The 27,728-nt window shown below is 38.4% G+C and overlaps 1 protein-coding gene across 1 annotated transcript in view; it reads left to right on the top strand.

Annotated features, from left to right (window-relative positions):
• LOC127414066 (synaptotagmin-16-like) overlaps nucleotides 1–27,728 on the top strand; it is a 46,485-nt gene that overhangs the window by 18,719 nt on the left and 38 nt on the right. Inside the window, exons 3-7 of the mRNA XM_051651774.1 lie at nucleotides 3,141–3,353; nucleotides 6,358–6,671; nucleotides 9,685–10,083; nucleotides 21,047–21,230; nucleotides 23,499–27,728. The exon at nucleotides 23,499–27,728 is cut by the window's right edge and continues 38 nt beyond it. Of these exons, the coding sequence (XP_051507734.1) occupies nucleotides 3,141–3,353; nucleotides 6,358–6,671; nucleotides 9,685–10,083; nucleotides 21,047–21,230; nucleotides 23,499–23,812 (1,424 nt within the window). The 3' untranslated portion in view covers nucleotides 23,813–27,728. The remainder of the gene's footprint in view (nucleotides 1–3,140; nucleotides 3,354–6,357; nucleotides 6,672–9,684; nucleotides 10,084–21,046; nucleotides 21,231–23,498) is intronic.

Raw genomic sequence — 27,728 nt, 5'->3', positions numbered from 1 at the left:
TCACCTGGCATCCACTGTAACACAACCTGCACAAGTTTCATTCTAACACATTCAAAATTTGCCGCCTCAAATGTTATGACACGGGTTTGATGTCAGAGACTCAGCGATTATGCCATTGGCTCTCGTGTGTTTTGTGACCAATTACAATGACCTCAACTTTGGATGTACATGTATTTTTTGAATGAGACGTGCCGGTAGAATCAGGATGACACCGGATCTGGATGTCTTCACGGAGGGGGGATATTTTTACTGATTAAAACTTTCAGTTTCACTCTGCTACTCACACAATGCAATCATATGGTTTGGACTATTATTAAAGTACTTTTTTTTTTTTTTAATTATCGTGACTGTACTTTATCTGTTTGTTACATCTTTTCTATTGATTAGAGCTGGTTGAGTTTAGGCATAAATGTGCGGTTGGGTGCTTACAAATATCTATACATAGTGTAATATAAATCACTTTATGAATATCTAAGTGTGTCTTTCATGTTTTATATTGTTGATTATCGGTTAGGTTTAGAAATGGGGTTGGGATAGGGGATCTAAAATATTATATATGATTGTATAATGTAATAATATCACACTAATATATTTATAAGTATTATAAAACATTGTGGTTATGCACACAAAATAATATTCAAAGACTGATAAATGACGACACAGTTTTCTTGTTGAAACAATGGGGTTTCTCACCACATCAATGAGAGGACGTCAGGGGGCACCTTTGGCGTCATCATGCAGACGCGGACGGCTTCTGCACAAGCGTCAAAATTGGACGCTTAGGGGAGTGAGAATGGGTTGTAATAGTTTAACATGTGTTACAGGTAGCACAGTGAATGTTGTGAACATCAGTCGGACCACACGAGAACATTTGTTTAGAGCAGTTCAGTTTAACATGATGTCATGCTTGCTCTTCCTTCAAAGTTCCCAGAGAGAAGATATAATTTATGCCATTTGAAACTTGCTCAGTGTGTATATTAAAGAAAACACTTCAGTTCAAGGAGCAGGTAACCATGGCAACTTTTTATGCTGCTCCCTGCATAACCACTTGAGCTTATTTGTGTGTGTGTGTGTGTGTGTGTGTGTGTGTGGGAAAATGAATGATGTGGTGAAAATTCAATGAAATGAATGAAAGTGGAACTATAATGCAAAAGAGAGAGAGAGAGACATTACAGTAACTGCCCACTGAGAATTTGACCAACGCGCCTGTTGTTTACACTCACTCCAATACCACCATTAAAGAATACAGCAGTGTCGGAATCATCTACACAACTTACACTCTGTACTACACAACACACACTCTCATCTTCACTCTCTGCTGATGGAATAGGAAAAATAGCATTGTTATTGTGCTAAAGTATCGCTTTCACTATTATTAATACTTTAGGTTTTGGGATTAACAAACATTTCGGCACATACAGTTGAAGTCATAAGTTTACATACACCTTAGCCAAATACATTTTAAACTCAGTTTTTCACAATTCCTGACATTTAATCATAGAAAACATTCCCTGTCTTAGGTCAGTTAGGATCACTACTTTATTTTAAGAATGTGAAATGTCAGAATAAAAGCAGAAAGAAGGATTTATTTTAGCTCTTATTTCTTTCATCACATTCCCAGTGGGTCAGAAGTTTACATACACTTTGTTAGTATTTGGTAGCACTGCGTTTAAACTGTTTAACTTGGGTCAAACAATAAGTTGCTGGAATTTTGGGCCATTCCCCAGACAGAACTGGTGTAACTGAGTCAGATTTGTAGGCCTTCTTGCTCACACACGCTTTTTCAGTTCTGCCCACAAATTTTCTATCGGATTGAGGTCAGGGCTTTGTGATGGGCACTCCAATACCTTGACATTGTTGTCCTTAAGCCATTTTGCCACAACTTTGGAGGTATGCTTGTGGTCACTGTCCATTTGGAAGACCCATTTGCAACCGAACTTCTTGGCAGATGTCTTGAGATGCTTCACAGTTGGGATGATGTTCTTCGGCTTGCAAGCCTCACCCTTTTTCTTCCAAACATAACGATGGTCATTATGGCCAAACAGTTAAATTTCTGTTTCATCAGACCAGAGATAATTTCTCCAAAAAGTAAGATATTTGTCCCCATGTGCACTTGCAAACTGTAGTCTGGCTTTTTTATGGCGGTTTTGGAGCAGTGGCTTCTCCCTTGCTGAGCAGCCTTTCAGGTTATGTTGATATAGGATTCGTTGTACTGTGGATACAGATACTTGACTACCTGTTTCCTCCAGCATCTTCACAAGGTCCTTTGTTGTTGTTCTGGGATTAATTTGCACTTTTCACACCAAATTACATTCATCTCTAGGAGACAGAATGCATCTCCTTCCTGAGTGACATGATGGCTGCGTGGTCCCATGGTGTTTATACTTGTGTACTATTGATTATACAGATGAACGTGGTACCTTCAGGCATCTGGAAATTGCTCCCAAGGATGAACCAGACTTGTGGAGGTCCACAATTTTTTTTCTGAGGTCTTAGCTGATTTCTTTTGATTTTCCCATGATGTCAAGCAAAAAGGCACTGAGTTTGAAGGTAGGCCTTAAAATATATCCACAGGTACACCTCCAGTTGACTCCAATTAGCCTATCAGAAGCTGATTGGCTCATTGCCCAAAGGCTTGACATCATTTTCTGGAATTTTCCAAGCTGCTTAAAGGCAAAGTTAACTTAGTGTATGTAAACTTCTGACCCACTGGAACTGTGATATAGTCAATTAAAAGTGAAACAATCTGTCTGTAAACAATTGTTGGAAAAATTACTCGCGTCATGCACAAAGTAGATGTCCGTAACGACTTGCCAAAATTATAGTTTGCTAATATGAAATCTGTAGAGTGGTTAAAAAATTTGTTTTAATGACTTAAGTGTATGTAGTCTTCTGACTTCAACTGTAACTCATACCACACTTTTATGCTACAAAAATTAGTGATACCTCAAACCATAAAATTTTCTCCTGGAGAAAACACCCTAGCAACCACCCAGAACTGCATAGCAACACTCTAAAAACCACTCAGAACACCTTAGCAAGCGCATAGCAACTCCCTGGCAACCACCAACAGCACCATAACATTGTGGTGGTGAGTTTTGATAACCTGTTGTCTTCTGTTCCTATCTATGTGTGTGCAGTGAATAGTTACGGTGATGACGGGGAGATTTCTAGTTTGTCAGACAGCGAGGATGAGTTAGCAAAGCATTTTGAGATCTCCGTGTCCCGCTCACAAAGCTTCCGTTCAGGGATCATGGAGGTCAACAACCAGAGTGCACCAGGACATCAGCACAAATTTAAACGTCTGCTGTCTGACCAGGAGGAAAGAAGCACAGGGCCATCTGACTGTGAAGGTACACACACACACACACACACACACACACAGAAGCTGTTCCCACATTCTCCTCTCAATTCCCCTCAAATATTTATATGAGCACATGCTTGCTTATGATTGCATGATATGTACAGATAACTGCCACAGATTCCTCCACCACACTAAATATTTCACCATCCTTGAAAGCAGTTCCTTGACTTTATTTAGGGTTAAGAGATTAGGATAGGCTTTAACTAAAATGTATTAAAAGTGAAAGTTTACTCAAAAATAAAAATACTGCCATTATTCGCTCACCTTCATGTCATTTCAAATCTGAATGACTTTCTATCTTCTGTGATACACAAAAAGAGATGTTGGGCAGAATGTTAAGGATTGACAACCTCAATCGCCGTTCACTTTCATTGGGAAAGAGCAACTGCAACATTCTTCAAAAAGAATCAAAATCAAATCAAATCACTTTTATTGTCACACAGCCATATACACAAGTGCAATGGTGTGTGAAATTCTTGGGTGCAGTTCTGATCAACATAGCAGTCATGACAGTGATGAGACATATACATAGAAAGTCAAAGAACAAAAAATTATGACTTTCAACTATCCTAACCAACTATTAAGAAATTCACTTCATTCATTAAGGAGATAATAATCACCTTTAGTAGAATTGGAAATTGACTGTGGTCTTGTCTGAGACCATAAGCCAACGCACAAATTCAGGCTAAGACTAACCCTGCATCAGAAATCCCAGACTGTCACAGTATGTACAGTATTAGATGAAGGACGCACTTCTCGGTTGGTAAAATTGAACGTTCTTTTAGGTTTGCATGCAAGTAGTGTGAATAGATTCCGGACATACATCATCCATGGACATGGGTATTGACCCGTGACCCGAATAAATTACGAAAATAATCCGTTCTGGTTTTGTTAAACAAGTTCCATTTAAGCACAAGAAATAACTTTCTTGGTATATACGTATATATTTATCACTTTCAGTTGAAAAGGGCCGTCCGATTCGTGATTCACCGCCGTTCTTTTAAATCCAGCGCTTTAAACATGACTTCTCCTCAGCTCCCGAGGTATTTTGGGATTGTAAAGATTCCAGTCGATCCGCACTTTAGAAATGTGCTGGAAATAGTAGGTCATCCGGGTATATCTCACTTATACTGTTTTATAAACCGTTATACTGTTTTAGGCATACTATATATTAGGGAAGTAAGGCTATTCGGACACAGCGTAAGTTTTGAGATTGAGATCCAGACCAAGGCCACATTTATATGTTCTTGAGAGGTCTTTGGTTGACATCAGTCCAACCTGTTCTTGAATTTTAAAATGAATGTTGCATGATACTGAGAACTACATTGCGAGTGGGAAATCTGACATTTAAATCTGACAATGTTATGAAAATGAAATGCATAAAAATCTCTGTTTCTTATTATATGAATATTTGAGTGTGTAATACAAACCCAGACGACTTTTATAAATATTTGCATATTACGCTGCGTGCCATGTCACACTTTATTCCCCTAATGCTTCAACATCTCAGATCTCTTACTAACTACAAGTTGTGCAATGAAGTTACAACAAAGCCATTTTTCAACAATATCAGTCCCTCTAGAAATTTGTGATCTTGCTGTCACAAGAAATTATGCAAATTCAACCAGTCTCCACATTATTTGCAGTAGCTTACAATTTGTATAATTTCTGTAATTTTTCAGCAGAAACTGTGAATCTGAGGTAATCCAGTTGCCTTTCTCAATATTGACAGCGGCAAAAAAGTGCTCAAAAAGCTTGAAGCAGATGAGACAGATCCAACTGCACAGCCTCTGTTGTATCTCCACAGTATAGTCTCCTCCTCTGTGACACTGCGTGTCATTAACCCTGCATGTATGAACCCGCAACAACCAAGAACATTTGCCATTACACAAATGTTAAAGTGAAACCGGAACGTTTTGTTTTCACAGACGAAAGCCTTGTCTAAACTTTTAAACAGTGCATGTACATCACAGCTAGCGTTAAATCGTCACGTGCTGCTCTAAATGGTCTGAGGTGCGGGTTGGTGAGGGCCACAGTTCATCTGGAGTCCTCATATATCGCACTGTTGCAGCGGAAAATAAGACTCAACATTCATGGAACTTGTTCATGAATTGGCATTTCTATATTCTCTTAAAATTCACTCATTTGGATAGTACGATGTGATTAGAATTTCAAGTGCTCAGTAATCGCAGTTATCTCAGATTATTGCTGCTATGGAGCTACATTTTTTGTAATGTGAATCACAACGTCAATTGCTGTGCAAAAGCGTTTCTCTGGTTGCCATGGTAATGGAGTGACTGGACCTGTCTGCAGTTAATTGGCTGCTGCTGAAGACTAGAACAGTTTGTTCCCTGAATGAAATTCCATTAAATGAAATTAATGGAGTCACACAAGATAAGCACTTAAGGGCTTAAATTACTATCATTATCATCTGTGAAATATCAGCTTTGGGGAGTCTGATTGGCCAAAGGAGCTTGTCCTACAATTATGATATCCGTCAGTGTCAATAAAATTGCACTTGCTAAACATTCAGTGTGTGTTTCAACCTCAGTGTGTGTCAGGGAAAGTGTGTCTGTTAAGCAACACCTTACTTTATCTGTGTCTAGAGATTTCAATATGTAATAAAACTTTTCTTATCAAAGTCGTCCAAGACCAAATAATCTGGGCTATGATATACATTACATACTCTTATTGTATGTCAACAATTGTCTTATTTAATTTGAATTGTATTGTAAAGGAATGTTAGGAGAAAACATTTGAGGGAAAGTGGATATTTAAATGAAAACAAAAATTATTATTATTATGAAACACACACACACACACACACACAAAAACTCCATTGGGTCTTCTGAGCAACTACGCAACTTGTGAGCAATAAACTTTCCCTCTCATTTGGGTGCCCTGCTCTGTGAGGTCGAAATCATGTACTAAAACATTCGCTCAAACGTATGAAATTATTCTGATTCTGTCCTGTTCTCTCTCTTTCTGTTTAGAAACTGAGAGAATCAGTCTTCAGGGATTTCAAGATCCCCTCTCGTCTCGGCGACACAAAGGGCCGGAGCTGAAAGACCCCCTATCACAGAGTCCTCTTCCTGAGAGCCGAATATTCACAGACCCTCTCTCTATGATGGCGGAACAGATCTCTGTGGGGTCCCATGACATAGAGGACGGTCTGGAGGCTCTACCGAGGGACGAAGGGAGTCAAATGGGCAGCATGGGCTGTCAAACCCCACAAAGGACTCTGGCAATGGACAAGCATGTTTATGAAAACAGCGAGACTACAGATTACTCTACATGGAGCTCTGAGGTGTGCAATATGTGTGTGTATGTGTGTGTGTGTGTGTGCTCTTGTGTGGGTCAGAGCCTTACATATTTCTTACAATCATTTACAAATTTATTTTCATTCTCTTTTTACAGTGCTCACAAGACAGACTCAGAAATTTTGGTTAGGAGTGTGTTATAAACCCCTAACCTTCTAACCCTAAACATTCTGCAATCAACTGATTCATCCTGATCTGACTCCATTCAAACATTTTAGAGATTTAGATTTTATATTTAGTGCTATTAGATTAGATTTAGTGCTGTATTTGTAAACTTTACACTTCATAATTTATACTACAGAAATGAAAGATTAAAGGCATATTTCACCCCAAAATTAAGATTCTATCATCATTAACTCACTCTCATTCCATCCCAGATATGCATGACTTTATTTCTTCTGCAGAACATAAATAAAGATTTTAAGAAGAATATCTCAGCTCTTTTGTTCCATACAGTGCAAGTGAATGGGTGGCAAAATTTTGACGCTCCAAAAATCACATAAATCAGCATAAAAGTTATCCATAAGACTCCAGTGTTTAAATCAATGTCTTCAGAAGCTATCTTCAGTCAATCTCCACTGTAAACTTTCACATTCTTCTTCTTCTTGTGTTTTTGGTGATTTGCATTCTGCATGCATATCTACCAAAAAGTATTTAAATATTGATCTGTTTCTCACCCACACCTATCATATCACTTCTGAAGATATGGATTAAAACACTGGAGTCGCAGGGATAACTTTTATGATGCCTTTATATGCTTTTTGCAGCGTCAAAATTTTGGCACCCATTCACTTGCATTGTAAGGACCTACAGAGCTGAGATATTCTTCTAAAAATCATAATTTGAGTCCTGCAGAAGAAAGAAAGTCATACACATCTGGGATGGCATGAGGGTGAGTAAATGATGAGAATTGTCATTTTTAGGCAAACTTTCCCTTTAAAGTCTGTCTCCCATTGATTTACGTACATTGATAGAATGGTCAGCATGATAAATGTCACTGTCAGTGATGATGTCATAATATTTACATACTGAATTATTATGGCTGGTCTTATTTCTTACATCTTTTTGCATACTAAATTGTGATTGGTCTTGTCTTACATACAGCATGTCTTGCATATATCATTCCATTTATAGCCACCTTTGCACTGCACAGTGGCTATATTCGCGTGTGCAGCCGACTGAAAACAAGATGCGTGCTGAGTGTCATGACACCTGCAAAGTGGCTCTGATGCTGCATTTCATTTACATTGAACCAAAGGCTAAAACATAAGCTTAATTAAAAATGTAACATACTGTATTTTTTTGCTGCATAGCAAGCACTGACATTTATTCATATGCAGGTCCTAATTTTGTTTTGGGGTATATTTGAACTTTTCCATCGTAATTAGATCGTCTGGCTCTCTCTAAGTCTCTTTGTGTCTCCTTAACTCTCTGTCTCTTCTGAAGCTCTTCATTCTGCTATGAGAACTAAATTATAATTGATATTCAAAGTTCGCCTGTGCTCTACAGCAGTGGTTCTCAACCAGAGGGCCGGGACCCACTAGGGGGCCCCAGCACACTTCCAAGGGGGCCTCAAGATGACTTCAAATTAATTTAAAATAAGAAATATTAAAATAATCCAACTTAATTAAAATGCTAAAAATACTTTTAGATGGCCCACAAATTATAAACAGACTCTTTCTGAAACTTCTAAAATAAAAAATTATCCATGATTAATTATTTTAATCAGACGCCTCTAGTTTCGGGCGAGGGGACCTTCAAATATTGTCTTGGACAGTGGGGTCCTTGGAGTCAAAAAGGTTGAGAACCACTGCTTTACAGCACTCATAGTCCTTGCTAATGGAAACATCTTGTGTATATTTATTAGTATTTCACAGTAAAATTCTCATCCAGTTGGAGAGGTGTGAGAGAGTGGGAACTGTGTGTGTGTGTGTGTCTACTTTAAATCTTTGTATTTACAAATAGTGGGGTCAAAAAGTCCAACACTATGTCTACACCGGGCGTGTCCGTTGACGCGATGCGCCGCAACGACTTGAAGCTATCTACACTGGACGCATCAACATGAACATTCTAAACCTTTTAATTTGTGTAGTAGCACCAGCGCGTGCAGCGTAAAATGTAACGTGACACCGTTTATTGTTGGCGCGACGGACGCACCGCAACGGTGTAGACGGTGTTAGACTACTAGTGAAAATTCTAGTTGGCATTTTTAAATTTAATACAATTTATTAAATTACAAATTTTATTACCAGCTTAATATCTTGAGTGAAAAGTTGAATTTTACACTGTAAAAATATTCCATATAGTTCAACTTAAAAACTTAAGTTCAACTGCTGCCTTAAAGTTAAGTTAAATCAACATGGCTTTACAAATCATTTGAACTCATTATTTTACATTTAGTTTAAAAAAACAGTCTATATGTAAAATAATGAGTTGAAATGATCTGTAAAACCATATTGATTTAACTTAAAACTTTAAGGGAGCAGCTGAACTTAAGTTTTTAAGTTAAAGTAGTTTTTTTACAGTGTAGAATTTCTTAGTATTTGGTATGACTTTTGCCTTTTAATTTAATGACAACATGCATTAGAGCTGTCATGGAATCCACAAGCAAAACTTGATGATCCATGTTATCCCAGCATGATTTGAAAATGTTTCACAAGAGCATCTTGTGTGCTTCAATTGAAGCAAGGAAATCTGACCTATTGCAAGGGAGTTAACATTGGTCAATGTCACAAATTTGCTTATTTTATTAGTGACCAATAAATAGTGCAGAATATTAAATGTTTCTTATTCATTTTATGCTATAATGTTACTTTCTTTTACAAATTTAAATTTGTTTAAATCAGTTTTAGAATCACAGATTTTCAATGTGGTTTCAGACCTGTGGACCCCACTTTAAACATTTTGCATGTGACAGTGAGACTATGCATGTCGTACCCATATGTCACTCTCCAACAGCTTGAGCGACCTCAGTCTCACTCTCTGAGCTCTTCCCCTCAGGGGCACATCTCAAAATGTGGTGACATCATAATTGCCCTCGACTACCGGGCCGACACCCACAGGCTCCTGGTCACTGTGGTTGCGGCTGAAGGCATTCCAGACAAGGCACGGAGTGGCATGGACTCCTGGCAGGTGCACGTGGTGCTGTTACCTGGAAAACGTCAGCGGCACAAGACGGCAGTACAGAAAGGTTCCATGCCGCGGTTTGAGGAGACCTTCCGGTTCTCACATCTGGAACCAGGGGATTTGGGTTCCTCGGCACTGCACTTCCGCCTGTACGCGCTGGGGAGGATGAACAGAGAGAGGATGATGGGAGAGAACATGTACAGGCTGAGCAGACTGAGACACATGAAGCAACTCGAGATCACACTGGTGCTGGAGCCACGCAGTAATCTCAAGGTGTGTGTTTGACACTTCCATAGTTAGTGCCTCACTGTAACCTCTATTTTTGCTTGTTTTAAAGAAAAGGAGGGACGAGTCAAAATACATTTTTGTTGTAATCAACATTATGCCACAAATGCTGTTGATTGAGCTTAACTTTTATTGAACCCCGAACATTCCTTTAAACATATTTGACTACTCGTTTATTAAAACTACTATAAAATCGAGTACAGTATTTTATGAACTTTCAGTACAAAGGAGATACAAAATGTTTGTCGCTAAAGTTGTACATACTATATTATGGTTCACGAGTTCGCCTGCCCATATAATCTTTGAGTGATGTAAGTATGTAACGTATGTGGCTTGCTGTCCGCAAAGGAGGGGCTTGAGGATAAGGCTCGACTCGAGCACTGATTTACCCCCCTTTTGGGACTAGTGAATAGATAAGGACAGCTATAGAGCAGGATCTCTTAAAATAGGAGATGGCGATGGGGAGGTGGAAGGATGCCTAAAGGACAGTTGCCAGGGAGGGGTAAGCAGTGGCTTATATATTCCACAGCTAATTTGCTGATTAGATGGGCAGGTTCCTCCCGAACCTTCGTTTATTAACTTCATTTCACGAGTTCGCAGGCTAAATAATCTTTGAGTGATGTAGGTAAAACTTATGTGGCTTGCTGTCCGTAAAGAAGGGGCTCAAGATGAGGCTCGACTCGAGCACTAATTTACCCCCCAAAAAGTGCTTAAGGTAAAATGAGGACAGCAAGCGCATTAGTGTATATTCTTAGACGTGTTTGACACACAAAGATTTAAAAACGCGCACCCGCTATGCGATATGAATGGGTTGAAACCTAGAACATGGGCTGCCCAGCATTCAGCGAGGGAACCTTTTGACTGTAGTTGCTACCCATATATGGAAAAGCGACTTCAGAGGTTAACTACGATGCTGGTTTTATGGAAATCCAATCAGGTGACCTAAAATAGCCTGGTTGTTGTTAGTTGTCAGGGTCATTTAGAGATTTGATTTGGGTTCTTCTTAAAGGTGCTGTAAGCAATTTATTTAATGGAAAATTATACACAAAATGTTCCTACTCCTTTAAAGATATTAATGAAATAAGTGTCCTGAGAAACCTCACCAGTCTCTGTGACAGCTATAGACTTTGTAAACAGCAAACAAAAATGTGTCCACGGACCGCGGACATTGACATTTTTCACCTGTCAATAATTTTGTTCATTCTCAATTGAAGCGGATCATTGAGGCTATAATTCATAATGTATGTCATTTGAGGGCGCTATTGTTCCGTTGTTGAATTTAACAGCCACAGGAATAAACAATGCTGCTCTTTTGCTCAGTTTTGGTCTCAAAATTACCTTTGAAGGGCAGGGTTTTGGAATGAGGGGGCGTAGCTAATTCAACAGCTCAGTCACATGAAAGCCTCAGAATGCTAAAATCGATTACAGCACCTTTAAGGCAAAAAGTTGAATTCAGGTTGGTAAATTTAAAATGGCCTTTGTTCACATGGGCTTATGTTGCTTTTTGAATGAGAGGCCCCAAGGTGGGGGTCCACACTGCATTCGAACGATAGAGTGCTTATACATGTGTGACTGCATTTGTCCCGAATCATGGTTATTTTCGTATTTATGCACATCGGTTCCCATGCCAGACTCTGTCTGTCAACAGTTCTCATATCTGACAAAAAGCTTGTTAAATGGATATCCATTTATGGAAAGCTGTTGTGCAGTCATGGTCTGAGTTCCCATGAGGAATATGGAGCTGATAAAAAGTTATCTGAACAAAAGTGATGGGGTAAAGATGAAGGATTAAAGGATGCTTTAATGAGAAATGGGTTTGTATACTTGTTTATGCTAAAGGGAGTGAAGAAAAGAGGTGATTGTGCCATGAGCCACCTGTGAAGGTAGTGGTGGGGACATCCGCAGGCATACTTGTACAGGAAATTGTACATCCTTGGACTTCTGCAAATGGAGTAGTAAATGTAGGCCTAAGAAAGCCTACAAGCATCCCTGCAAGAAAGTGGGGAGAATATCTGTACATATGCTTTATAGTGCAGTAGAAAGACCTGTGACATCTGATCTGAGAAATTAATACAGAGCAAAGAAAGGCATACATGTGCAGGGTGCAAACACATTTGAAAAGGGGGGAACCAGACATCTGCAGGCCTCCTTGGGATATACCTATAGAGGGAGCTATAATTAAATCGGCACACGCATCCTACAAATATAATGGATCAAGCTCTTGAAGACATCTGCTGAAGGAAAACATGCCCACAGAAACCCCTATACATACATGAGCAATGATAACAGATATTGATCCTAATGCAAGCATATTGGAATTGTCAAACTGCTCCAGCGGGAGCCGAGGGTTAAATCATAGCAGCTTTATGCAAAAGAGTTAGGTAAAAGCAGAAACAGGCATACAGTCCTGTAAAGAGAAATAGAAGATCTGTTAGAGTAAGAGGGTGTACATATCAGGTGAATTCAGAGATGCAGCTGTGAATAGCAGTACTATTACTTATTTAGTTTTAGTACTTTGGTTTATTATTGTCAAAGAAAGTTTTGCGGGATTCAGCAGTCTGCAGGCAATCAGGGGTGAAAGAAGGAGCATGGAGTGGTGTCTGTTAATAATAATAGCGTGAGAGCACCGCGTTGACCTGCAATCACATCGGCTAAAGGGGCTTAGTTTGCGCCAATGCAGAAAATGTTAATCGATTATGCTTACCTGTGGGTGAAAATAGGGCACTGGACTTGCTGGCTAGTGGGCCATATAGCATGTATAGAAATAGAACATGTACAGCTCTTGTTCTGTTGCATGAAGGAGCCATCATGGTGTCCCGCAGGTCACAGCTGGTGAAAATAAAAGCAGGTTTAGTCACCATTCAGCGATATTGTACTCATCTGCATACACTTGCACCTGGGCAGAGGGTTGCTGGGTCAAACATGTATTTTATTATTTATTGCATTAAGTTTCTGGACCATCGGTGTAGTAATCAGGATACATATACATGCCCATCTGGATGCGTAATCAAACTACTGGATTACAATTAAATTAGATTTATGTGGTAATTTATCATTAAATTAAGGAGGCATCTGCAACTCAAAAGAACCACATGGTTGTTAATCTATTTGCTGAAATTAATAAAGTTTTATGCAGAGCTGAATGCTTTGAAGCTCAGGAGATTTAATTCAGTTAATTCTGCAGTATAAAAATAGGCTAGCTGTTTATTTTTTAACATGATCTGAGCTAAACTTTTTCAGATTCTATAGAAATAATGCATGTGAAGAGGAAAAAACCTTGAGAAGGACATAAACTAAGCGAGTATATACCCAACTGAACTGCTGCATTTGTCCTTACCAACCGGTATGGACACATTTATAATGGCTATGCTACATGGATAAAGGTCACTGAATTAAAATGACGTTAACTGTAACATTCGATCAAAGATAAACTTTCTGTGTCTAGTACAAGACTGTGGGGGGAATGGAGTGACACTGACTGCGTGACAGCATGAGGGCTGCGTATTGTGGTTAACAGTAGGCTACCTGTTATTAATGAAGAATGCTGCTTTACGCTTTAAAGAGCTGAAGCTTTTACTGGCGACACTTTAAGAAGTGAATGCTAACACTTAGAAATGTACTTGCATAGGGAAAGAATGGTAAGGTTTTCAACAAATAAATTAGAACTGAGCTTACTAATTTTGTGGTTTCATATTAACGAGAAAAGATTATATTAACTGGTTTCATATACCTCAAATACTGAACAGAAATAACTTTAAAATGTTTCTGCAATTGCTGGGAATAATTACAGCTTAAGACATTGTAATGTGAAAGGCAATAAATATATAGGATTATCCTAAAAAAAGAGCGAAATTCATCCGGTGCTGGTTTGAGCATGTTTACACAAAGAATGGCTTGACTTCATAAATAACTTAAGTTTTGTCCAATCACAATTCTAATAATTCAGTAGTAATATAGTGCTCTAATATATTACAACAGCTGAAGGCACAGAAATACAGGAAGAAATGTCTTTGCGATTATAACAAAAATGGTTCACCTGCATTAATGTTTTTTCCATGGCTGCCAGTGTAGGTGCGACGATTCTCCATGATGTAAAGAGCTGCATATCAACAGAGAGGGTTTAGCAGAGACGGACCACTTGCATTAAAATTAATGGTCCCGTGACTTTTTACATAAAGACATCGCCTGTCAATCAGCTCGAGAATGCGCGTGTTGATTAGCTGAACCGGCCTGAAAAATAGGCTAGCTTTTTATTTTTTAACATGATCTGAGCTAAAGAAGCATGATTTATTATACCATTGTTGTCAGATTTTACTGCTGGTTTTAAAGTTGTTGTTTGATCAAAACTTGATCGACCGTTTGGAGATTTCTGTCTTTCCCTGTTCAAGTGGAAATGAGCTGTATTTGTATGCCTCTTGTTTAGGTAGAAAAAAGCTGCCCAGGCTGCCTGGGAGCATTCCGAAGATGGCCGCCATGTGAAATGACTTGCCGTGAAAGGAACTTTGATAACACGGAAATCTTATCCCTTGTGCGACCTTCGGGACATTTTTGTCTTTTTCATTTTTGTTTTTTCGATCATTTTGGCTATGTTAATGCCAACAGCATAGATTTTGCCAAATGTATTTTTGGGGGGAATTTTGATATTTAAACCTCAGTTCCTATGATACATCTATAATACACTGTGTACACAAAATAGTTACACTCGGGATCTTAAGGACAAAAATGTCCACATTAAAACTGCAATATTTGATCCCAATGCCATTTAAGCATAAAATCATGAATTCTATGATATTATGCTCTCATTCCGGAGCCCTGTCTTCAAAATTGTAATTTTTATCATTAAGATGGCACCATGTTTTTCATGTTTAGCCTATGGAGCAAATACATGCTTTTTTCCCTATTTTCTGTTTGCTGTATTATAGAGCACTACAGGCCAATTGAATAAATGATGCAGCTAAAATTGTGTGGGTGTGTTGGTATGGATGTCAGAGTTTGTTTTGTATGTGTGTATTGAGAATTTTGTGTGTGTGAGTGTGGGCAGGTTTAAGTGGTTTACTAGGACTTTTTTTTAGGTTACAAACTGGTAATTACAAGGGTATTATGCTATAAATGTGGTTTATGAGGACATTTCTAGTGTCCCCATAATTTAAATTGCTTAAAAAACATACTAAACGATGTTTTATTGAAAATGTAAAAATACAGAATGTTTTTTGTGAGGGTTAGGTTTAGGGGTAGGGTTAGGGTTAGGGGATATAATCTATAGTTTGTACAGTATAAAAATCATTATGTCTATGGAGATTCCTCATAATGATAGCTGCACCAACATGTGTGTGTTAAAATCCTGAAAATGAATGCATATTTGGTAGTAGTGATCAGGACTGATGTTGGTTAAAAAATTAACTCATTGAAAATGGAAAATAATATTAGTATATAATATTATTATGACAGTTTTTTGATGCAGACATTTTTGTCCTCTAAGGACCTCTTGAGTAACTTTTTTAAATTGACGCACAAGGGTTAAAGGCTGAGCGAGGATAAACCTGTGCAGGAGGGCCGCAGCGTTGGCCACTCGCAAAGGCAGTTCCACACTCTGGTCCGCATAGTATAGGAAAGATAAAAAGGTGGAATTAAAGTGGCGGACACCATAGCCACCAGAGATAAAAATAATAAATAAATAAAAAAATGAGCTGCTACTGCAGCTTCTGTCAAATAACAGCATTTTGTGCGATAGAAGAGCTCTATCTGATTAGAGGACATTCTTTCAGGCTAAGCAGTGAGTCATCGCAGTCTGCCATCATGGGTGTGTGGGCGGGGCCAAATGCCTAAAGGACTGTCACCAGGGAGAGGTAAACAGCAGCTTACTGTATTCAGCTCTGCCCCTTTTCTGCGCTGCGCTCTTCCGAATTCTGTCATCTAACTTACTGTTTGTATTTACGCACCTAACGCTGATGATCAGGGCTTTTTTATAGATCTTGAAGGAATGTTACAAACCGCTGGCACCCCTCATGATATAATATTGGGAGGAGACTTCAATCTTTTGATGGATTCAGTCCTTGATCACAGTGAAGCAAAAGTATGTAAACCCCCTAGAGCAACATTGACGCTTCACAGGATGTGTAAAAATCTTGGTCTTACGGATATTTGGTGACTTTTGAACCCATCTGGTAGGGACTATACATTTTTTTCATCAGTCCATAAGATTTATTCTAGAATAGATTTTTTTTATTTTATATCCAAATCCCTCATTTCATCTGTTGTTGATTGCTCAATTGGAAATATCTTAGTCTCAGATCATGCCCTGTTGAGTTTAGAGGTGATGCCACATATAGAGAAAAAGAAATCATATAGTTGGTGCCTTAATGTGTCCCTTTTGCAAAATCCTGATTTCCAACAAATGTTAAAGACTGAAATCAATTTAAATGTTTATATGGAGACCAACTGGTCCTCAGTATCCTCTGTGGGCGTGGCTTGGGAGGCACTTAAGGCGGTTCTTAGGGGTCGGATCGTACAGTATGCCTCATTCACCAAAAAAATCCAAAGAACAAGAACTTGTGGAGTTGGAAGGAAATATTAAAAATGCAGAGGCAGAGCTGAAGCGCCATATGTCAGCTGATGGCCTCAGAGAATTGACCCAATTGAAATATAGATATAATACTATTTTGTCAAGTGGAGTTTTGGTTATTCAGGGCAAGACAGTCATACTTTGAGTCAGGTGACAAAGCAGGGAAACTTTTGGCTAGATATATAAAGCAGAGAGAGTCTCTTTCTATCATTCCCTCAGTGAAATCTGCTGGTGGTGAAATTTTTACTTCAGCCATTGATATTAATAATGCCTTTAAAGAGTTCTATATTGATCTTTATAGTTCCACGTCTTCGTCTACTGATGAAGATATTAGAAACTTTGTGGAACCATTAAAACTTCCTAAACTGACGATTAAGCAAAAAAAAAACTTTCTTGATTCTGAGATAACCTTGGAGGATCTTGACGAGGTAATTAAATCCCTACCTACTGGCAAGGCTCCGGGGCCAGATGGTTTTGCCGCTGAGTTTTTCAAATCTTATGCTACAGAACTGGCTCCTCTTTTGTTAGAAGTTTATACTGAATCATTAAAGAATGGAAAGCTTCCTCCAACCATGACACAAGCCCAGATCAGTCTGATTCTTAAAAAGGCCAAAGATCCAAGCGAGTGTAAAAGTTACCGTCCAATCTCCCTGATCCAACTAGATGTAAAAATATTGTCAAAAATTTTGGCTAACTGATTAAGTAAAGTTATGACATCTCTTATACATATAGATCAGGTGGGATTTATTCGGGGCCGCAGCTCTTCTGATAACATCAGGCATCTCATCAATATTATGTGGTCAGTGGCGAATGATCAGACTCCGGTCGCTGCCATCTCACTTGACGCTGAAAAGGCATTTGATATGGTAGAATGGGATTATCTTTTTAAGATTTTGGAAATGTATGGGTTTGGGAGTACATTTATTGGTTGGATTAAGTTACTTTATAAACACCCTGTAGCAGTGGTACAAACAAATTGATTAATTTCAGATTATTTTAATCTGGATAGGGGCACTCGGCAAGGCTGCCCTCTTTCCCCTTTATTGTTTGTCTTGCCCTGGAACCATTAGCAGCCGCGATAAGAAAGAAGGATGATTTTCCAGGGGTGATTGCAGGAGGTGTGGCGCATAAGCTTCTGCTTTACACAGATTATATTTTATTATTTGTCTCTGAACCTACTAGATCTATGCCTTGCCTCCACAGAATTATTCATTCCTTTTCCAAGTTCTCAGGATACAAAGTTAATTGGTCTAAATCCGAAGCTTTGGCTCTGACAGTGTACTGTCCAGTAATGGCTTTTCAACCGGGTGCCTTCCAATGGCCCAAACAGGGCATTAAGCATTTGGGGATTTTATTCCCAGCAAATTTGTCTGATTTAGTTAGTGTCAATTTTGACCCTTTAATAAAAAGATTTTCGAGTGATGTGGGCAGGTGGGCTTCATTACATTTATTGATGATTGGAACGGTTAATGTTATTAAAATGAATTGTATTCCAAAATTTAACTACCTGCTACAGTCCCTACCTGTAGATGTCCCCCTCTCTTATTTCTAGCAATTCGATAGCATAGCGAAGTCCTTCATTTGGAATGGTAAATGTCCCAGATTGCATTTTAATAAGTTATATAGGCCGATTGACAAAGGTGGGCTAGGCCTACCCAAGATTTTGTTTTATTACTATGCGTTCAGTCTCAGACTTTTGGCTCATTGGCCACTTCCACCTGAGAGAGCCCCTCCCTGGTTTGTTATTGAACAGGCAGTTCTTGCCCCTATTTCGCCATTACAAAGCATCTCTATCAAACTAATTGGAAAAGTTAAGTTACACCCCGTTATTTCGCATTTACTCTCGGTATGGACTAAAGTGTCCAGATTGTTTAAATTGGACACTTATTTAAATGTTGCCTTGAGCATATGGCAGAACCCAAGATTATGTATTGGCAAGTCCCCTTTCTGCTGACCAGAGTGGATTGTGAGGGGGGTTGCTACACTCGGTGACCTATATGAAAGTGGAGTGTTGAGATCGTTTGGAAACTTGGTCCAACATTTTGGGATCCCCAGACCTCAGTTTTATAGGTATTTACAATTGCGCCACCTGCTTTGTATTAATTTTGGGAGTAGCACACACCCCCCAATGGAGGCAGATGCTTTGGGAGAGGTGATTGCAGCTTTTGGAAAAGGTCATGAGGCATCAGTGTACTACTCCCTGTTAATTCAGAGTATGGGGGATGGAGCTTTAACTTCTATTAAGAAATTTTGGGAGAAAGATTTGAATTTGGTATTGGAGGATGGAGTGTGGACTAAGATTCTGAAAAATGTCAAGTCTGCATCTACAGATGCAAGGGTTCGCCTTATGCAATTTAAGATTTTACAAAGATTTTATTGGACCCCTTGCTTGGTCTTAAAGACATACCCACCTGCTGGCGATGCCAATCAGAAGTTGGAGACACAGCCCATGTATTTTGGGGATGCGTTAAGATCCAAGGTTTTTGGTTAAAGATTCAGAATTATTTGCATGATATTCTGGGCACTCAAATTTTACTTTGCCCCAGACTTTGCATTTTGGGCGATGGGGAAGTTATGAATTCGGGCGACAAGTATATAAAAAATTGGGTTCTGACTGGCGTGATGATCGGTAGACAAATTAATTTAAGGGGATGGAAGTCAGACGGAGCGCCACCATTTCCGGAGTGGTGTGCAGAGATGGGGAGGGTGGCGGCTTATGAGAAGATGATAGATGGAAGGCTGGGGCTGGAGGACTTATTTTTCAGGAAGTGGGGTAGGTATTTGGCAGTTTTGGAGGACAGTTTTAGGGGAAGGGATGGGGAGGGAGATGTTTAGTTTAACTATGTATATTTATTATATTTTTTTATTTTTTATTATTTATTTATTTTTATTGTTTGTGTGTGTATTATTTTATGTGAACTCAGGAGTGTTCGTTGGGGTAGGGTGGGGTTGGTGTTTGGGGAGGGATGTTAATGAGTGTTAAAAGTTAAATGTTGATTCGGTGTGGATATGTTGTGTTTTTCTCTGTTGTGTTTTCTCTTTGAATCAATAAAAAATGTTAATTACAAAAACAGTCTGAGCCTTGTTGCTCATTCGAAAACGTCACTTCAGAACTAGTAGCAAGGCCTGCACTGCTTTAGGTAGTGTGCACATAGGGAGTGGTGGTGGCGTAGTGGGCTAAAGCACATAACTGGTAATCAGAAGGTTGCTACCACAGCCACCACAATTGTGTCCTTGAGCAAGGCACTTAACTCCAGGTTGCTCCAGAGGTATTGTCCCTGTAATAAGTACACTGTAAGTCACTTTGGATAAAAGCGTCTGCCAAATGCATAAATGTAAATGTGTGTGAGAGAGAGAGAGTTAGTGCGTGTGCGTGAGAGAGTTGGTGAGTTTGTATTTGAGGAATCGAAAGAGAGAAAATGAAATATCTCGCTTCTGGGATTACCGTTTTTTGTTGCAGCTCACGTCAGAAGTAATAATGCTTCAAAATAGCCAAGATGCGTGTCGCCATATTCCTGTTGTAAACAGTAACTTTTTTTTCATCCCCACTGAGATGCAGGAGTGCGCTGACATGATGACTCTGTTTTTCTCTCACGAGTATGTTTGGGCCTTAAGTGTGTGCGTTACACGTATAATGTGTGTCCACTAGTGTGGGAGTGTGTGTGTGTGTGTGTGTGTGTATGAGGGTGGCGCAAGGGTGTTTCCCACAGATATTTCAGATAAAATATAAATTGTTATATTGATCAAGTGTATCTTGCTCTGATACAGCTCAAACCTTCGTTGCTGATTCAAAAACATCACGTTAGAACTAGCAACGGAGGATGAGCTGCTTTTTGGCATAGGAGTAACAAGGTTGTATGTGTGTGTTAGTGAGAGAGAGAGAGAGAGTGTGTGTGTGTGTGTGTGTGTGTGTGTGTGTGTGTGTATGTATATGTGTAAGCATGTGTAAGTGCAGGGGAGACGAGGGAGCGCGAGGGCTCTTTTTAACCGAAAAATGTAGGATATTTTAGACATTGTTTGATGTTCTTACCCGATTTGTTTTAACCAATGTCTTTGTATTAATTGGTTATTTTGTTGTGGTAGCCTATAGGGCTCTTTGAAATAACTGAAATAATTTGGCGACGTGATATGGAACTGTTATGTGCACACCTTAGAACGTCCATCAACCAATCAGAATCAAGCATTCAACAGACCCGTGGTATAAGGTGAATATATTCTACAGATAATTTGTTGATTAGATGGGCAGGTTCCTCCCAAACCTTCGTTTATTAACTTAATATATTTTGAAGCTGTCACTTTGATATTGTATGTATCTGTTTCAATCCAAATGACAAAAAGAAGCATAAAGTACATTACTGTTTATTCTCTATCTTCCCACCTTCTCTGCAGACAGTAGACTCTCAGTTGTCTTCCAGCACCCAGAGTGACAGTGCTTCCTCTAGTCAGTCTGTGTCTCATGGTGGAAATCCAGAACTACTGCTGGGTTTATCATATAATGCCACCACAGGACGATTGTCAGTGGAGATCATTAAAGGCAGTCACTTCCGTAACTTTGCACTCAACAGACCTCCAGGTAAACACACTTACACACATATTCATGCAGTCACACACACACCAACAGAACATCAGGTTCAGAAACACAAATCATCATTAGACTGTCAGGAATGACTCCAGAGCAAAGAAATTTTGTAGAGCTCTCTGATATTGATTGAGAGTAAATGTACTGCAATGAATCTCTTTTACACTAATTAACTGCATACACACATAAACACTTTGGATAGTGTCATTCTGGGTGTATCTTCATCACACATTGTTGTGTTTTGTAGGTAAAGCATCTATCAGAGTTCATGCTGTCTGAAGGAGTCTTAATCTGTCACAGAGTCACATCTCACAATGATGCTGACAGTGGCTGGTGTTTACAGGGCACTTAATCGATCACAGAGACCCAGATTGTCTTTCACACTCCTCTCATGTCAGGCTGATGAGTCACCACTGGAGAAAAGCACACACACACACACATACATGTTGGTGCAGCTATCCTTATGAGGACTCTCCATAGACATAATGATTTTCATACTGTATGAACTATAGATTATATCCCCTTATCCTAACCCTACCCCTAAATCTAACCCTCACAAAAAACTTTCTGCATTTTTACATTTTCAAAAAACACAGTTTAGTATGTTTTTTAAGCTATTTGAATTATGGGGACACTAGAAATGTCCTCATAAACCACATTTATAGCATAATACCCTTGTAATTACCAGTTTGTAACCTAAAAAAAAGTCCTCGTAAACCACCCAAACCTGTACACACACACACACACAAACAAACGTACAGATCAATACTAACAAGGGGTGTGTACAATGATGGACTTGGAACAAGAAAGGCACATGCTGTGTCACAGTTTTGTGTTACAGTGATGTGCTATTGTGTTTTGTTAAAACGTTATAGTGCTGTGCCATAGTCTTGAAAACAATACTGTATTACAGTAACGAGAATCACCTGTGTCCTGATGCGTTACGGTAATGAGAATTTGGGTGTGGGAAAGTGTATTTGTTATGAAAATAATTTCACAATGCATAAAATAATTAGTGCCCCTAATTTTTTTCTTTTGATTTGCCGCAACTATTGAAGTTGTCATATGTTGTTTTAGATTGTTTTTCTTTAGATTTTTGTATTAACCATTATTAAACTATGTACCTTTTTTAATAGTTCACCCAAAAATGAAGATTTACTCATTTACTCACCCTCATGATGTCCCAAACTCGGATTACTTTCTTTCTTCTACGGAACACAAAAAAATATATTTTGCAGAATTTTTTTGTCTATACAATGCAAGTCAATAGGGTCAAGAACGTTCAAGCTCCAAAAAGGACATAATGACAGCATAAAAGTAATTCATACAACTCTAGTGGTTTAATCCAAGTCTTCTGAAGAGATAGGATAGCTTTGGGTGAGAAACAGATCAAAATTTAAGCCCTTACTATTCCTTTAGGTTAAATTTAGCTAAAACATTACCATGGAGACAATTCTACTAGAGTGTGTCATGTACCTATAATGTCATAAAGTCTATAATGCTAACATTTAGTGTAATACAAATATTTAACAGCATTGTTTATCCCCTTTTTATTTGAGTATTCTGCCAACCATAAATTGTACAGTCACTTATTTTCACTTCAAATTTTTTAAATAAATTAACCTAAATATACCTTTTAAATAAACCTGACTTTGATTTATTACTTTCCATTGTTGTCCAATGTTGCCACCAAGCAACATGTTTAAAATTATTATATTAAATGATTATTTTTCATAATATAATTTTTTTTTTTTAGTAATGAAGTTTTATTTTCATTTTATGCAAGAAAAGTGAATCAAACATTTTTAAAACTAAGATTTCATAATGCGTGCAATAGAAGGTTAAGTGACATCTTTCCACTAGAAGAGACAGTATAGTCCTTAATGTAGTCCCTAACATGTATACAATAGCAGAATGTCTTGTAAACAATAACAGAAGGGTACACAATAGTGTAAGTGAACAGGTATTTCGCATCATATCTGTTACTACACTATGTATTTTATCACGGTTGGAACGCTGTAAAGACCTATCAGCATCCAGGACTGGAACTATCCCTTTTATAATATAGTGTTATAGTTATAGTGTTGAGTTACAGTGCTGTTTAGGAGGTGGTGTGTGATAAAGCAGAAGAATGTGCAACTTTTTTTATTTTGGTTTATTCACATACTGGCATTGTGTAATTTTCATGAGGATATGTTTAACATCATAGATTGTTTTGCAACTGTCTTCCAAACAAACACAACTTTTCTCTCTCTTTCTCAGATACATTTGGGAAGCTCACTATGCTGAACTCTATGGGACAAGAGATCTCCCGCTGTAAGACATCCATCCGCCGCAGTCAGCCAAATCCTGTCTTCAAGGAGACATTTGTCTTCCAAGTGGCGCTGTTCCAACTCTCAGACGTCACATTAATGGTCTCCATATACAATCGGCGGAACATGAAACGCAGGGAGATGATTGGCTGGGTGGCTCTGGGCCAGAACAGCAGCGGAAAAGAGGAACTTCTTCACTGGCAAGACATGAAAGAGAGTGGAAACCAACAGGTCTGTCGCTGGCACACCCTACTGGAGGCTTAGGGGAGAGAAAGAGGGGGAAATTGATTATTCCATTTGATGGAAATATAATCGCACTAACCTAATTGTGTTCAGGATATTCCTTTGGGAAGAAAGAGACAGACAGTAGAAAGCAAGGCCAAACTTACCCATGAATGAAAGTATTATACAAAGACTGGTTACAACGATAAGGCATGCAGTTGTGAAAATCTTGCAAATACCTACAATCACAAAGAAAACACCCACACACCACTTTCTTTTTCCCTAAGGGTACTTAATACAGCCTCTTATCTGATCTCCAGGAAATGACCTCACAGTATAATACACAGACTACTCCCTTCAACCTCTGCAGCAGCCAATTAAAACAAATTATTGACAGAGCCACAGTGATTATCGCCTAGTGATTTCACAAGCTGAGGTTTTGATGTGAAATAAACACCTTTCTTCAGCTGATTCTAAGTTTAGACTCACTATAGGACTAGTTTGTGATTACTGATGATGTTCTGAAAGATCAAACCTTTAAAAAGCGGAAAACTGTTAGTGGAACACATGCACTTTCATACATGCTCTTTTCCTAATGGCATTAAAGCTGTTTCATTTATTAAATTTGTATCTACAGTACATTCAAAACATTCTGTAATTTATAGTAATGGATAGTGAGTAAATAAAAGTCTTTGCTCCCTGGATAAGATCCATCCCCTTAACTTACCTTTTATAATGCTGGTAAGAAGAGGGCTCTCAATCTTCAAATGACTTAAAGCTTAATGTTTAGAAATTATGACGTCTCATAGACTGAAATGTCAGTACCCTTATTATCAACCGTCATGCCTTGATGAGCATCACACAGATAGTTACGCTAACCACTGATTGTCCGAACATACAACACAGACACTTACTGTATGCATGTCCAAGACATTGCCAAGTCCAGAAATCTTATTCTGAATATCCTAAAACTGTCCACATGACATTAAACTCTTTTCTAATGCATGCCTGTAATTTGCTTTTAAAGTGCCTGCTCAAATCTGTATGTTTATATATATATATATATATATATATATATATATATATATATATACAGTGGTTTTGAAGATTATAGCATGGAAAACATTACGTAATACAGATGCATCCTCAATGTTCCAAAGTCAATTAGTGCCTGTTTTGCATGCTTTTAAATGCTGTGTTTTTTTAAGATAAATGCATTTATTTTTGTCTGTTATTAAAAACATCTCTAAGACATGAGTTATATGTATTTACAGTTGAAGTCAGAAGTTTACATACACCTTAGCCAAATACATTTAAACTCCATTTTTCACTATTCCTGACATTAAATTGTAGAAAACATTCCCTGTCATAGGTCAGTTAAGATCACTACTTTATGTGACATGTCAGATTAATAGTAGAGAGAATTATTTATTTCAGCTTTTATTTCTTTCATCACATTCCCAGTGAGTCAGAAGTTTACATACACTTTGTTAGTATTTGGTAGCATTGCCTTTAAATTGTTTAACTTGGGTTAAACATTTTGGCCTTCCACAAGCTTCTCACAAGTTGTTGGAATTTTGGCCCATTCCTCCAGACAGAACTGGTGTAACTGAGTCAGGTTTGTAGGCCTCCTTGCTCACACATGCTTTTTCAGTTCTGCCCACAAATTTCAGAAAAAATCAGATTGAGGTCAGGGCTTTGTGATGGCCACTCCAGTACCTTGACTTTGTTTTCCTTAAATCATTTTGCCACAACTTCGGAGGTATGCTTGGGGTCATTGTCCATTTGGAAGACCCATTTGTGACTGAGCTTTAACTTCCTGGCTGATGTCTTGAGATTTTGCTTCAATATATCCACATAGTTTCCTTCCTCATGATGCCATCTATTTTGTGAAGTGCACCAGTCCCACCTGCAGCAAAGCACCCCTACAACATGATGCTGCCACCCCATGCTTCACGGTTGGGATGAAGTTCTTCGGCTTTCAAGCCTCACCCTTTTTCCACCAAACATAAAGATGGTCATTATGGCCAAACAGTTACATTTTTGTTTCATCAGACCAGAGGACATTTCTCCAAAAAGTAAGATCTTTGTCCCCATGTGCACTTGCAAACTGTAGTCTGGCTTTGTTACGGCAGTTTTGGAGCAGTGGCTTCTTCCCTGCTGAGCAGCCGTTTAGGTTATGTCGATATAGGACTCGTTTTACTGTGGATATATATATATATTCTAGTCTACCTGTTTCCACCAGCATCTTCACAAGGTCCTTTGTTGTTGTTCTGGGATTGATTTGCACTTTTCACACCAAACTATGTTCATCTCTAGGTGACAGAATGTGTCTCCTTCCTGAGCAGTATGATGGCTGCATGGTCCCATGGTGTTTATACTTGATTACTATTGTTGTACAGATGAACGTGGTACCATCAGGCATTTTGAAATTGCTCCCAATGATGAACCAGATTTGTGGAGGTCCACAATTTTTTTTTTCTGAGGTCTTGGCTGATTTCTTTTGATTTTCCCATGATGTCAAGCAAAGAGGCACTGAGTTTGAAGGTAGGCCTTAAAATACATCCACAGGTACACCTCTAAAGGCTTGACATCATTTTCTGGAATTTTTCAAGCTGCACAGTTAACTTAGTGTATGTAAACTTCTGACCCACTGGAATTGTGATATGGTCAGTTAAAAGTGAAACAATCTGTCTGTAAACAATTTTTGGTAAAATTACTCGTGTCATGCACAAAGTAGATGTCCTAAACGACTTGCCAAAACTATAGTTTGCTAATATGAAATCTGTGGAGTGGTTAAAAAAATAAGTTTTAATGACTTCAACCAAAGTGTATGTAAACTTCTGACTTCAACTGTATGTCTGATATAAATATATTTGTGTAACTCAAATTATGTATTGATCTTAGTGAATAAAAACTGTGAAAATAGGTGCGTATACTGTTAAAGACTTTCTGCTAGAGCAAATTTACAATTTAGTGGAACCAAACATATGGTCTCATCTTGCGATCAGGCCTGTTGGATTGAAGTGATAGGATGTCTGAAACTGATTGCCACAAGAGTGTGTTTCTATTATTTTTCCCACCACGCACTGTTTGCTTATGAAAGTGGAAAAGTCGCTTATGCTTCAAGGAGATAATTAATCAGACGTGAGGTTAAAAGATCATTTTACAGGGATACAACAATTTAAGAGCTTTTATTGCATCAAATATTTTAGAGGCCAAGGGCGTAGATTTGGTTTGAAAGTTGGTAGGGACACATCGCAAGGATAAAAGACAGAATGTTGGTAAAAATGTTGGAAAAATCTATTAATTTCAAGGATTGGACGTAAAATACCAATAGAAATCCACTCCTATAATCTCCAGAACATGATTTTTAAAAAATCTTAGAAATGACTTATTGGTAAATCCTGCACAGCGCTGAGAAAAGTAACAGGTGCCACATGACAACATGGATTATGAGCAGTTTCAGAAGAGATAGGACAATAATTCACATATGAATAATTATACTAAAGACCTTTAATAGTTGTCAAAATGAAAATAAAAACATAGTACAAAGTTAAAGCATTTTCTGTATGGTAAAATTTCCCAAATGTTGGTCGGGACATTTCCGATTTTCTGAAAGTTGGTAGGGACCTGTTCCTATCATACATAAATCTACACCTATGCAATAGGCTGTTATGAGTTTAAAGACTACTCAAAGTTTAATTAACCCTAAAAAGGTTTGTATCCTGGGAATACAAACATTTAAGAGGCTGGGGAGAGGAGCAATGAGTGAGCCAGTCAAATTTTTGTGAAAATATTGAAAAGGGGGTCCCTGCAAATATTGAGGACATGGGACTTGGTATATAAAGTCTGGCTTCAACTCACAGTCTTTATCTAAAAATGAAAAAGTCAGCATTTTTTGAGAAGGCAGCTGATGTCGAGGCAAACTAATTTTTGTTTTCACACTATAAAATTG

The sequence above is a fragment of the Myxocyprinus asiaticus genome, chromosome 23 (genome assembly GCF_019703515.2).
Source record: "Myxocyprinus asiaticus isolate MX2 ecotype Aquarium Trade chromosome 23, UBuf_Myxa_2, whole genome shotgun sequence".
NCBI lineage: Eukaryota > Metazoa > Chordata > Actinopteri > Cypriniformes > Catostomidae > Myxocyprinus > Myxocyprinus asiaticus.
This window is presented reverse-complemented; position numbering and strand designations above follow the sequence as displayed.